The 13335-nt window shown below is 34.8% G+C and overlaps 1 protein-coding gene across 1 annotated transcript in view; it reads right to left on the bottom strand.

Moving 5' to 3' along the window:
• Nucleotides 1-13335, bottom strand: part of RELN (reelin) — a 521571-nt gene that overhangs the window by 266408 nt on the left and 241828 nt on the right. Inside the window, exons 7-8 of the mRNA XM_030933242.1 lie at nt 8392-8488; nt 3391-3442 (exon numbers count right to left, since the gene is read on the bottom strand). Coding sequence (XP_030789102.1) covers nt 3391-3442; nt 8392-8488 — 149 coding nt within the window. The remainder of the gene's footprint in view (nt 1-3390; nt 3443-8391; nt 8489-13335) is intronic.

Raw genomic sequence — 13335 nt, 5'->3', positions numbered from 1 at the left:
TCTGACACTGCTCATAGCTACCAGGCCCAGTTCCTCTGCTCCAGGAGGGTACGCATGTTCCCCTCCAATGCCTTGCCTGTGTTCATTCTGCCTCATCACCTGAAAAACCTTTCTCTGTCCTTTCAAGTGACTCAGGTTGTTGACAGGGATTCTCCTTCCTAAGAAGCCTTCCTAAAGGACCTCATTAGGCACTGCCACCCTGGGGACCTATATACAGACCCACCCTGTTTACAACAATGCCACTTTCTAGAGATTTCATGCTCTGTATGTGCCCAGTGCCTTGTTAAATGTGTTCTGTTTTCTCACTTACTTTGTTTTCCCAGAGTTAAAGCCTGCTCAAGCAAATACTGAGCACATAACAAATATTCAGTGAAATTTTGTTAAGTGAATGATGGATACGAAGTGCTACTGGCATTTTCTTTGGACCCTCAACCCTGCCTGAGAAAGCAGAGTTCGGAGGCATCTGTAGGATAACATTTTGCAAGGGCGTTATCTCAAATTTTTCTTCCCTAAAGGAAGCGGATAAATGCCCCTAAGGCTACAACTATAAATTCCACAAGTTGAATCTAATGAATCAAGTGAGAATGGTAGCAAATCTATGCCTCAGCACAGAAATGGATACAAGATCTTTCATTGGAATGGAAAAATGAAGAGTTCTAAGAATATTTTAGGACACTTTCCAAGATGATTTAGCTATGGATAACATGATAAATTTCATCTTGCAGAAATGCATTTTCAGGATTCTTTAACTTTTAAAATCATTTGGTTAAGACAGCCTTACATTTATGTATATATGTGTATGAGTGTGTATATGTGTATATATACATGTACACAATCTATATACACATGTATAATATACATTATATAAACACATCAGATATACACATGTATGTACACATATATAATGTAATATATGTATATATTGTGTGTATTTGAAAGAACTGAGAGAGCGTTGCTGCTAAACATTGACATGATGGAATTTATTTCAGATATCCCTTAATAATTCAAGCAGTTTTTGTATGAGGAACTTGGGAGTCTTTTGGATAACATTTGTTATGCAACTGAAAACGTTTACAAGAGCAATATGAAAGTATCAACACAATAATTTCTCCAATTGTGGATATATGCTCAATTATGAACATAATTGATCACTTAGGTCATAAATAATAATGGAATTCCCTAGAAAACTTTTTGAATCATTGTGTTACACAGTGAACATTTAACATTTAATATCCTAAAGTACTTCCTAAGGAGTGAACTAAAACTAACTGAACATATGCAACCATATTATTAGTATAGATTTGGAGAATTCCATAGTACACAAGGAAATGTAAATGTTGAATTGTTAACATATAGTTTTTTTTATAACATAATCTTAATATAATTTTTGAACTGAGTATAAATAAAATGGCTATGATGGTTGCTATTGGATTGGTTGGATTCATTTTAATTTCTATTTTGGTATCTGATTACTATGGATACACACAATTATGGCATTTCTAGAATTTGTGAGTGTTCCTCAATCTGGCCCTCGTATCACTCAAGTAAACAGAATGATGTCACACCCTCATACCTCATAAACATCCTTATAAACAAATGATAATGAGATACACTAAAACATTTCTGGAAAGTTCTGCCCACTATACTGTATTCACCACATACCACCACATACCATACAACAGATGGTTTGCTACATTGTTTCTTTCCCATCCTAACTCTTCTTGGTTTCCCACAATTTTTTACTCTCAAAATGTAGTAAGTAAATTCACCAATGAAGTTTATAAACAATAAATTACAATTTCTTTTACTAAATATGTTCCATTTCATTCCTAGGATATGTTAAAATTTCACTTTTGATTCTAAAACTGCCACCTGAAAAGATTTGTAAATGTATTTTTAGTTATAAACTTGAGATCTCTTTTTCTCATTTCCTTCCTCCCTCTTTCCTTCCTCCTTCCACCCTTCCTTCATTTTTTCCTTACTCTCTCTCTCTCTCTCATTCCCCAATTCTGTTACTCAGAAAGAACAAGTACTCAGAATATTGATACATTATTAACCATTATTCAGCTTTTTTTATATATTAACAGCATAATTAATCTAAACACATTTATTCTGATTAAGAGGCTCTAAGTTGCCTGTAATGCTACAGTTAAAAAAATTATTTTTGTAGCACCACAACTCTTTAAAAATAAAATATTCTTTTGATTATAAAACCATTATGTGTTTGCTACAGAAGAGTTAGGATACACTTGTTAATAAGTCAAAGAAAACTCTTTCATCAAAAAACTATTATTTTTGTTTTTCCTAATGCTTAGCATACACGGACTTCTGAACTGCCTGTAAATTGTTGTAGGTAATACTGTCAATTGGAGAAGAAAACCCAAAATGTAACCAGGTGATTTCATATAGTACCTGCTACACAGGCTGAAACAAGGCACTCTGATGAAAAAGTGACAAATACATGACTTAAAGAAAACTGTTCTTCAGCACAATCAACCACAGTGGGCTCCTGGCTGTAGAACACTGGCTTGCCATTTGGAATAGAGGGCTCCTGAGGGAAACAGTCCTTTCGCTAATGGTGGACCTTCTAAGATATGGAAGCGACTGGAGGATGCTGTTCTGAGCATAGCTGCTGGACATCTGCAATTCTCATGCCAGAGGGAATGACCAGGAGGGGGTTTCACTCTTATGGGACCTAGCCCCATTAAAAGACAGCATCTTTCTTCCCCTAGAACATTTCCTTTGTAAATGTATACCAGTTACTTATAAATACATACCCTTGAAAAATACAATGTAAAGTAATAGAATAGACAGCAAAACTGCAAACACTCGATCAAAAGGCACCCTATTTTACTGAATGCTTTGGGTAGGAACTTTTAGCTCTAAAACAAAAGCACTTAAAAGAAACACTGCCAGACACAGTCATTATTTTCATTATCTATGTTTGAATTTAACAGATTATTCATGTCAAACATGAAGCCTTAATTGGTTTCTTCCAGTTACCAGTAATTATCTCTCTCACCACCAGTTAGTCAGACCTCAGGAAATAGAACATAGTTCAATCTTAATCTGAGCAAAACACAACCAGGAAGGTAATCCTGATGTAATAGAATAAGCCAATGTATGCAAAATACATATGTAAATCATCTTAAGATTTATTGAATTATCTGCAGTATTTTTAACACCACTCCCTGCTGGAGATAAGTGAGAACAGAATGTAACATTTAAAAATATTTATTTCACTTTAAAAATGTTGTAGATTATTTACTGCAAAACTAAGACTTACCATTCTCTAAATCTGAAAGCATCTGGCATTACAATCCTGATTGCACACCATGTTTAAAGCAAACATTTCCAAGTTAAATCATTATAACTGCTAAAAACACTTACCAATGGAAAATTGGAGGACAGAAGCTGTTGTTGTATTAAGGCCTGTGGTAATCTAGAGAAAAAGAATACATAAAAGTAAGACAAGATAGGAGAAAGAGGAGAAAGATGCTGGGAGGGGTACGGGGAGGGGAAGAGTAAAAAGAGGAAAGAGGAAATCCATTAACAGAAGTTGCATTTATCCAGTTGTTAGTTCATTTTATCAGTGTGTCCAAACACAGATCTGTTTCTTGTTCCCCTGTGGGGAATAAATAAGTGAAATCCGGACTTGGGGATGGATAGCATATTTCTCAATGTCTTTTCATAAACTGTTTTTAACGGAATCCAGCAGGTTATCTTGTGAAGGCATTTAACAAGGCTCCTCTCCACTCATTCCACCATCTCCCCTCCATCCTACCATATCAACAGATCTGTGACCCAAAGAGAATGTAGCAAAAAGGCTACCAAACAAAAATTGGGAGATAAATTAAGAACAAATAAGCAGAATAAAATTATTTTGAAAAAGAAATAGAACTACAATAGCTAAAGGTCATAGGCTCTCTTTGTGGAGGGGTGTGATAAAATGCTCTAAAATTGATTGTAATAATGGTTCCATAACTTTGTAAATAAACCAGAAGCCTTGAACTGTACACTTTAAAAAATGTAGAATCTGTGGATTATTTCTCAATAAAACTGTTAACCAAAAAATGAAGAAAAGAAATATAATTTTGGACCTAGAAATAGTCTTCTGACAAGTTTCTGCTACTTTTCCTTAGTTTCATGAAGAAGCATGCTTAAGCAAAATTTCCCCCTTCTGAAAGAAGAATGGTGCTTCTTTAATTTTAACATTTTTTTTTATCCTTTAACATTTTTTTTATCTGACCCTTTCATGGGTCAGAGCAGTAACTTTGACACATACCGGCTCAAATGAGACGAGAATTCAGGTTCTCATTTTGCTGGGTTTTGAAACTCTGTACACTACAATATAGGACATTTCAATGACTCCACCCTATGCAATAGAAAGCGGGTAACTCTTCACTGTGGCAGAGGCAGTAGGTTGTCTTACTTTTGCTTCTTTTCTTTTTGTTGTTTTGTTTTTTCTGAGACAGAGTCTCTGTTGTACTTGGCTTCTTATACGTCTTAATAACATCTTTAGACATATCCCTGCACTTTGTTACCCCTTATAGGATAGACTTCACAACTGCAGAAGGGTCAAGTGCAATACAATTCACGAACAGCCGTAGGAAATGAGTGAGCAAGCCTCTTGTTCTGTTGGAATTCCGTTGAGATGTGAATATTAAAAGATCGGATGCATGTGAATATCAAAATATCTATATCATGACTTGGAGAGGTGACTGAACATGTGCTTTAAATACATGGCTATAAAGCTACTGCTAGTGCATTAAATGTACTGAAGAGTCTTACTTATCCTGATGGTATAATAAATGATGCTTGTGTCACCTACTTGATCAAGTTCCACAGCTGTGACCTCTGCTAGCGAACAGCAAGTTGTGTGAAATATCGCCAAATTTCAAATTATGTGTGCTAACTGAGGGTGAACCTAGACTTTGATTAGTCACTGATTCTAATTTTTTTCACCAGGGAAGCTTAGGACTGGTTGACTCATTTCTTTACCTTTACCCATTTATTTTATTAGTAAAATATCAGCTACAAGAAAGAACAGGAAAGATAAGGGGAAAAAAAAAGAAGCACTGCCTATGAAATGTATTCTGAAATCTATTCACCTATATTTATACTTGAGTATTATAAATAACAAATTATACCTGTATTTATAATTGGGTATTACAAATTATTAATCTTGAGTTCAAATGTGAGTTATTAAGCCTTTATATTTGACATTCTGAAACAAAAGTTGCCTTTAAAGAGCTTTTGGTAAATAATATGGTTAACTATGACTGTCTGAGACATAACTTTTTTTTTTACCAAGTCTCTCTTAAATTATTAAATATACTCAAAACTACAGGAAATTAGTATGATAACTAAATGAATCAGAAGAAATCACTGTAGGCCAAAGCTGTTCATTCTGCACTTTTTCTCTAAAATTTTTTATTGGGTTTGATATTGTTTTAGTCCAAACTCACCCTTGTAATTAAAATGCATTTCCAAATATGTGAGAATAATTCAGTAAATAGGCCTGGCCCGGAGGCTCCTGTCTGTAATCACAACACTTTAGGAAGCCAAGGCAGTAGGATTGCTTAAGCCCAGGAGTCCAAGACAGCCTAGGCAACATAGGGAGACCTCATCTCTGCAAACAATTAAAAAAAATTAGCTGGGTATGGTGGTGCATGCCTGTAGTCCCAGCTCCTTGGGAGGCTGAGGCAGGAGGCGGAAGGCTGAGGCAGGAGTCTGAGTGGGAGGATGAGGTCAGAGGATCAGCTGAACCCGGTAGGTCAGGGGTGCAGTGAGCCATGATGGCACACCTGGACACCAGCCTGGGTGCCAGAGTGAAGCCCTGTCTTAAAACATAATAGTAATAATTTAGTAAATAATTTCTTTTTTTAAAATGGAGGGTAACACAACTCATTTCATTTTAAATTCTGAGAGCATATTTTTCCTTTAAAGGAGTGAATAAATGAATTCCTTTATATCTTTATTTTATGCTAACAAAATGAATAAAGTTCAGTGTCACCACCTGAAATACAGAGACTTCACTGGGTTAAATAAAACCCAGTGAGGGGTGCATGGCATAGCAGTAAAAGGAACAAAAACTTGTGCTATGTCCAGGTAATAGTTGCTGCCACCTCTCACTGACTAACTTCTCCTGATATGAAATGGTTTTTTAACTACATTCACAAAAATGGAGATCCTCTTTTTAGCATTTTAAAAGATAAAGCATTAGCCTACTAAGGTTCTTTGTTTGTGGTTCTTTTTCTTACAACTTCAGGAAAAATGGGTTTTATGAAAAATAAGAAGGCATACTGTTTAAAAAGTGATGTTTGGGGGCTGATAACGTTCATTAGTTCTCATGCACAACAATTTTGACTGGATTCAGTCATAAAGTACCATGCAAATGTTTGGATTTTAGTAAATATTGAATATAATGTTAACTGAAAATTGAATTCCTCACTTTTCATTTGATTGATCTGTCTTCTATAAACACAACTTGGGTACAATACATATTTTTGCTTTGGGGACACCAATACAGTATAAAAATTATGAAAAATTAGAAGTTAGTATAAAATGTGGACATCATCTCCATCATTCTCAATCTGTTTTATTTTACTCCCTTTGAATCTCACCATACAAATTCATCTTAGGAAAATGCTTACAATGGAAATATAAAAACTACATGCTTTCTTATTTCCTAGATGAAGATAATTATTTTGAATATTTTCCTTTTTAGTTGAAAGGCTAATCCTACATTAATTATAAAACACAATTCAAAATTAGCCCACTGAATATGTCAACTCTAATGCTAAATAAACAGAGATATAGTGAAACAATCAGGACTAAACATACAAAGGATTAAATAATACTTCAGTTTTATGCTATGAAAATATGAATTTTGGCATTATATTCTTAGATATTTTTATTTCCTATTAACCGGTGGCAACAAAAATAACTTGCCAAGCATTTCCAGGAATATTACTAAATGAGACACCTTCTAAAACAGGCATTTAGTCTAAGCTCAATTAACTACAGTAAAAAAATTAAATTTGGTAAGGTTTATAGATAATTAATTCTGTCATGGTATATTATCTAAAATGTACTAGCAAATCTATTTTTTCAAGAAAAACTTCACCACCAGAGTCATACTTCTCTGCAGGAATATTATAGCACTTGTGAGGCTTGAATTATGAGCACCTATTATTTTAATTTGCATCCAATTAATTGTTTGTGTTGTAATTTCAACTAAAAACTCCTCAATTCATCAATGCTCTGAAGCTTGTATCTTTAATAAATTAAATGTATCTGTTGGCATGAAAGGGGTATTTAAGCAGCATAAAATAAGAACCATCTTACAACAATTAATTGGCTTTCACATTTTCATAACTAAATCTTCTTTTAATTGCCCATCTTGGCACCCGCCCCACCAACAATTTACATTGGAAGTCAATCTTTTGACAACTTTGAAAGTTAATGATTTTTAAACACAATTGTGACAGAAGGGTGAAAAATACAACCTATTACCAGAAGCCCTCTGAAAAGGAAGATATGGGAAATAAAAGAACAAGCATTAAAGCCAAGCTGCAAAGCAGAAAAGTAAAGCATAAGAGATAGTACAAGAAGAGTATTAGGGACAAAGGAATCGAGACAGGATATAACATAACAAGTGCTTTTATATTGTTTTTCAAGAAGGTAAAATGAAAGTAGTCTTCATGCCAGAAAGAATTACCAAGTTAACAACAACAACAAATAAGGCTCATTAGCTGCATGCTGATGGCTAGTAGTTTCACTTCTTTCCTTTTTGAATGTTCATGTTTCATTTTACATATGATTTGGCAAGCAAAAGCTACTAATCAATCTAAAGTAAAGGAAAATAATCTGCTTCTAAGTAATTTGACATGAATCAAAAATTTTTTAAAACTGGTTTATTCAGGGTGCTCTTTCACTTAAAGAAAAATCCATCAGGTTCTTCTGTGGCTATGAACCAAAGTTTTAAAATAACGTGATAAAACTGAACATCTAACAGTTTTGACTTGCAAGGAGAAAATAAGGACAATTTTAAGAGCATGGCTTTATAGGAGAACTTAGAAGGTCATAAACTGTTTATTATTTATATTATAGCAAATACTCATATTTTTAAAAAGCCATCTAATCATAGTGATGCTCCATGTTTAATGAGATCCATTGATGCTGACAATTTTATCATTGAATTACTTATTTTTACATCTGAAAACAGGCCATAGAATCACCCCTTCCAATTTTAAGATATTTGTAATAGGACTCATAAATCATATTTGAATTTTCATCTGAACTTTAAGAGCGTAAGAAAAACTTTTGTTGGCAAAAAGCTCAGTAAATACTATAATGGAATAGTGTACATAAATAGCACATACTTACCAGTTCTCGTGGACCATATGGTTCACAGAAGGTGACAGCATTGCCATGCATAATCGCACCACACTGTTCTCCAGTCTCACAGTTGTTACATTCAACCCTGCAGGAACACAGAACACATTCCCAGTCTGAGAACTAAGTAGCACATGTGGCTTACTGCTCAGGTAAGAAGAGATGTAATAGTTATTGCTACTCAGCTCAAATCACCATTTCGAGGAAAGCAGGGGTATTTTGTACTATAATAAGGTTAAGAAGATCTGAAACCAGAAAGACTTGAACTTAAATCTCAATTCTTTCAGTTACTTACAGTGGTGGGCAAGTTACTTAACCTTCCAAAGTTTCAGTTCCCTCACCTGTAAACGAGGATAACAATACTGACCTAAATCCCACATAGTTATTGTGAGGATGAAATGAGAGATTATATATAAAACTCAGAGTACAGAACCAATGTCACAGCAGGTACTTAATGAAAGATGATATTATAATCAATAATTATATAATATATACCTGCCCAATACAATGACATTTGCAAGTATTAAAAATAAGGAGAGTAATATCCACTTACATAAAAACTTGTATCTCTGAAATTAAAAGGTGTTTTATGCATTTTAAACATTTTTCTTTGGAGTTATGGTTAGTGTAAATGTTTAAAATGACTGTCCTCAGACAAATCTGCATGTATACATTCCACCATGCTAAAAACAATGAAATCAGATTGTATTTAATCCATGTATTAGTATGATATACACACAAATTCTAATTCAAGCAAATTTTGGATACTGAGCTATTATGCTAACTTTGCAAATAACCTAATTAGCTCCTATCTTTATTACTGTAAAATGAAGTGGTTATTAAAATCTTAGGACAGGATCTCAAAAATGAATTTATTCATATCTCTATCTAGTAGAGATTGAATACACAAGGTATGTGTATTCTGGATTTGACCTTGTATATTTACAGTAACATTTACAATTTTCTGCATTGTGACATTTCAACCTACAATCATTACATTCCTAACATGTAGAAAGAAAGAGCTATGTTTCCCCTGTCTGAACCTCAAACCACATGAGAGCTGTATTTCATGCAGAAAGAACATTTTCTAAGACTTTCACATTCCAGGTGCCAAACATTGCAGAAAGGGCACTATGCCGTTTATTTAGGAGATTATTGTATTATGCCCTTTCAGCCGTTTGTTAATTTTAGAGAAAAGGAGTAGAACACCCATCCAAAGAGGAAGAAGACAAAAGTGTGAAAGGAGCCCATAAAGCCAGGAGGCAGAAACACTGCACGTCAAAATTTGGCAAAGAAATCAAAGTTCTTCCTCTATGTTTACCACATTGATTAAATGTTATTATTCTAATCTTTTGAGCCATGTTCCCACACAAAAGATCAACAGTGCCAAGTGTTTTCAACGTATTTTAGAAAAAACATAAACAAATTTGATACAGAATTTGAAATGTTAGTATCTCATAGCATCACAATTCTTAGGAGATTCAAATCTTCCCTTGGTTACTGTGAAGCAAGACATTAGAAGAGACACAACAGTAGCTTCGTAAGGACAATAAACCTGTCTCTTGTTCATTAGGGCATGGTCCTTTTGAGCACATTGTATTCCTGAAATATTTGTTGAATGAATAAATGAATATAACACAACTTCATAAATATAACCACTTTAAAGGTCTGAGGTCTAAATAACTTAGAATAGTGCCTGGCACATAGTAAGCATGATGTAAGTGTTAGCTATTATTATTGCTAAGAATTTCTCATGGATTTCCACCATTTTCATCTACTCCAGAACCTTACATGAGGGTTTTTTTTTCCATAGAGACTGTATTATGCGAATGACTTCTTACTACTTTTCTAATTCTTGTGATTGTGATAAAAGTACAGTGAAGTAGCACAAAATTTATAGTAGGCTTCTTACTTTAGTGAGAGATGAAGATTATTTGGCCTCCAAGTCATTGTGAAATGGCTTAAGAGAAACATCAAGTTTGATGGAGAAAAAGTAAAAGAATGTTCAAACCTCACAATGGCTATCTGCAATTTGTCTCCAGTGACTCTGAACTAAAAGTGTCATTGTTGATGTGAAATTTGAGGCCTGTTGCTTAAACTTCTATAGCAATTATTTTGTCTATAAATATTGCTCAGCAGTTTCCAAATCAACTATATATCAAGAAAATATCTATATATAATATATGTATTATAGGCCCCCTCCTTCCATAGTTTTGCTTAAACAGAATTCAGCTAGAAACTGGATAACTGTATAAAAGTAATGGTCTACAGCCTGGAATTAGAGAACCAGTACTTAGATAACAGATGTTTGATGTCTTTGGAGAATCACTTCTACGTAGTAGAATAGCAGGGGTTAAAAACAAACAAACAAACAATAAAAACACAAGAGAAAAGAAAACAGATACAGCTATTCTTCCCATTGAACTCAACAATCCTCTAGACCCTTCTCTTCTTCATTGTGCTTTATATCTCCACAAATTTATAATAAATGGAAAAAGGCATTGGTAATCCTGCTGAAGAAACTAAAAGATTTATAATGATCAGATATTACCCACTGTGTGGCTGCTACCTCCAGAAACAATGGCTTCACCAAGGACTGATGGGACAAATCTGTCAGATTTCTGCCAAGGTCTTTTAAATGTCCTTTACTTGAATTTCTCACAGTCTGATTGGGTTTGTCAACATAAATTATTTTAATTTACCCTGAATGTCCATCCCTCTAGGAGGTCAAATTCAACCCTCTCTTAGATGCCAATGGTGTTATTTATTCATCCATCATTTATTAATTCATTCTTGATTTTAACAAACTTAGGTTGAGGGCTCACAAGCACTGCACTAAGCTTTAGTGATACAAGGACCAAAGAAACACTTGTCTTTTCTTCCAGGAGCTTACATTTCAAATGGAAAGGCAGAGAAGTAAACAAACAGTTACAATAGAGGGTGTCAATGCAATGATAGCTATTTATTGCATTCTATGACGTATCAGATACTCAAATGCCTCTTACTCTCTAAGACAGTTATCAGTGTCTTATTTTACTAAGGAGAAGATTTAGCTACAGAGAAGTTAGGCATTTGCTCAAGGTCACATGGTCGTGAAGCTGCAATTTGAACCTAGAATTTGTAATCTGGACCTAGAACTTGCTACCTCCAACAGCCGTGACACCTGTCATTGCTCTTCACTCATAACAGGAGCATACACTGGTTGCGATAGTACCTAATGTAGAGACTGGGGAAGTAAGAGAAAGCGTCCAAAGGAGATGGTCCCAGAACTGGTCCTGAATGAGAAATAGGAGTTACTCAAGCAAGAAAGAAAGATGAGTGTGTGATAGGACACATGGAATGCAGATATTATGACACACAGCTGGACTATTAGTTCAGTGGGTCAGTATGACTGGAACCACGTTGATCCATGCAGAAAGGCAGCAAAGGATGTGGCTAGAAAGTGGTAACCAGCTCACAAAGGCTTCATGCGCTGTTTACCATGTGATAGGTGCTGATAGAAGCTCTACAAATAATGCCTCAATTAATTGATACAAAATCCTCTCCATTTTTTATCTCCACTTAGACAATGCTAGAACTGAGATTTAGAAATATTAAATTACTGTCCAAGGTTACACAGCTAGTCAATTGCAGAACTAATTATTTTGTTTCCAAAGTCATGTGGCAAATCCCTTTTAGAAAAATTACTATAGCAAATTATGGGCTGGAGGTAGACAAGACTGGGGGCTAATGTAACTCAAGTAAGATACAATGGTGCCTTGAAATAAGGTGAGATGGAGCAAAGTGGACACCCTCTACTGCTCTATAAAAACCTAATGTAAGCCACATTTGTCATTTTCCACTTCTAATGGCTGCATTAAAAAGAAATGAATTAATTTTAACAAAGTGTTTCATTTAACTCAATATATTCAAATTATATGTTCACATGTAAGTAATATAAAAATTATTAATTACACTGTTTACATTTTTAAATACTGTCTTCAAATTGTGGGGTATATTCTATACTTACAGCACATCTCAATTCAGACTAGCCACATTTCAAGTGCTCCACAGCCGTTCGTGACTAGCGTCTACCATGTTGGACAACACAACTCTAGAGAATTAGAGGGCTTGGAAACTGCCTGCTTTCTGGTTACACTCAGAATTGGAGATGATCAGCTGAACTTTCAGAGAAAGGCGATTGGGACTGATAGGACAGTTTAGGATCTAGTTGAAATCATGGGAGTGCTTATCTTTAGGGGCCTGGGGATAAGGGAGGATATACAAAGTAAAAAGAGAAAAGGTCCAAGAATGAATCCCTGGGGAACAACCAGATTGCCCGTGGTCTGGTTTCTGGAAAGCTCTAACCATCATCATAATCCTTCAGTGTGTATCAATCCAAGTGTATCTCCATTTACTTCTCCATGATTATTGGTGGTGGGGTTCCTTTCTATGCATATTCTTAACTAATCTGTGCTGCCCATTAAGGTGATCTTCCTAATATTTTTTCTACCAATAAAGTTAACTATTGTACAACTACACATATGAATACCACTATGATAAAAGGAAAGATAAATCATAATTTCATGATGAACACAATGATCCTGATGGAGACCAGGCAAGACAGTACAGAGGGCAACTGGTGGTCATGGCTTCCAAGAAGAGAATAGTGACCCCTGCCAGAAAGATGAGGTGAATTTTAAAAACCTATGGATATAAATAAACATTCAAATTCCAAGAAAAATAATTCCTGGCTCACCCCAGAATTTGAAACAATACTTAAATGCATAACTGCTCTTTCAGTCCTACCCTCCTCACTTTCTCAGAATGCCTCTGTGTCTAACAATTTAACTTGGTTGAGTGGAGTGAGGTATTTAACCCCCAAAATTTTCTCTGTGAAGACCACAAGTAATCTGAAATTCTACTCTTCCTTTATGGAAAAGTTCTATGAGTTCC

Source organism: Rhinopithecus roxellana, chromosome 6, assembly GCF_007565055.1.
Source record: "Rhinopithecus roxellana isolate Shanxi Qingling chromosome 6, ASM756505v1, whole genome shotgun sequence".
In the NCBI taxonomy this organism is placed as follows: Eukaryota; Metazoa; Chordata; class Mammalia; order Primates; family Cercopithecidae; genus Rhinopithecus; species Rhinopithecus roxellana.
This window is presented reverse-complemented; position numbering and strand designations above follow the sequence as displayed.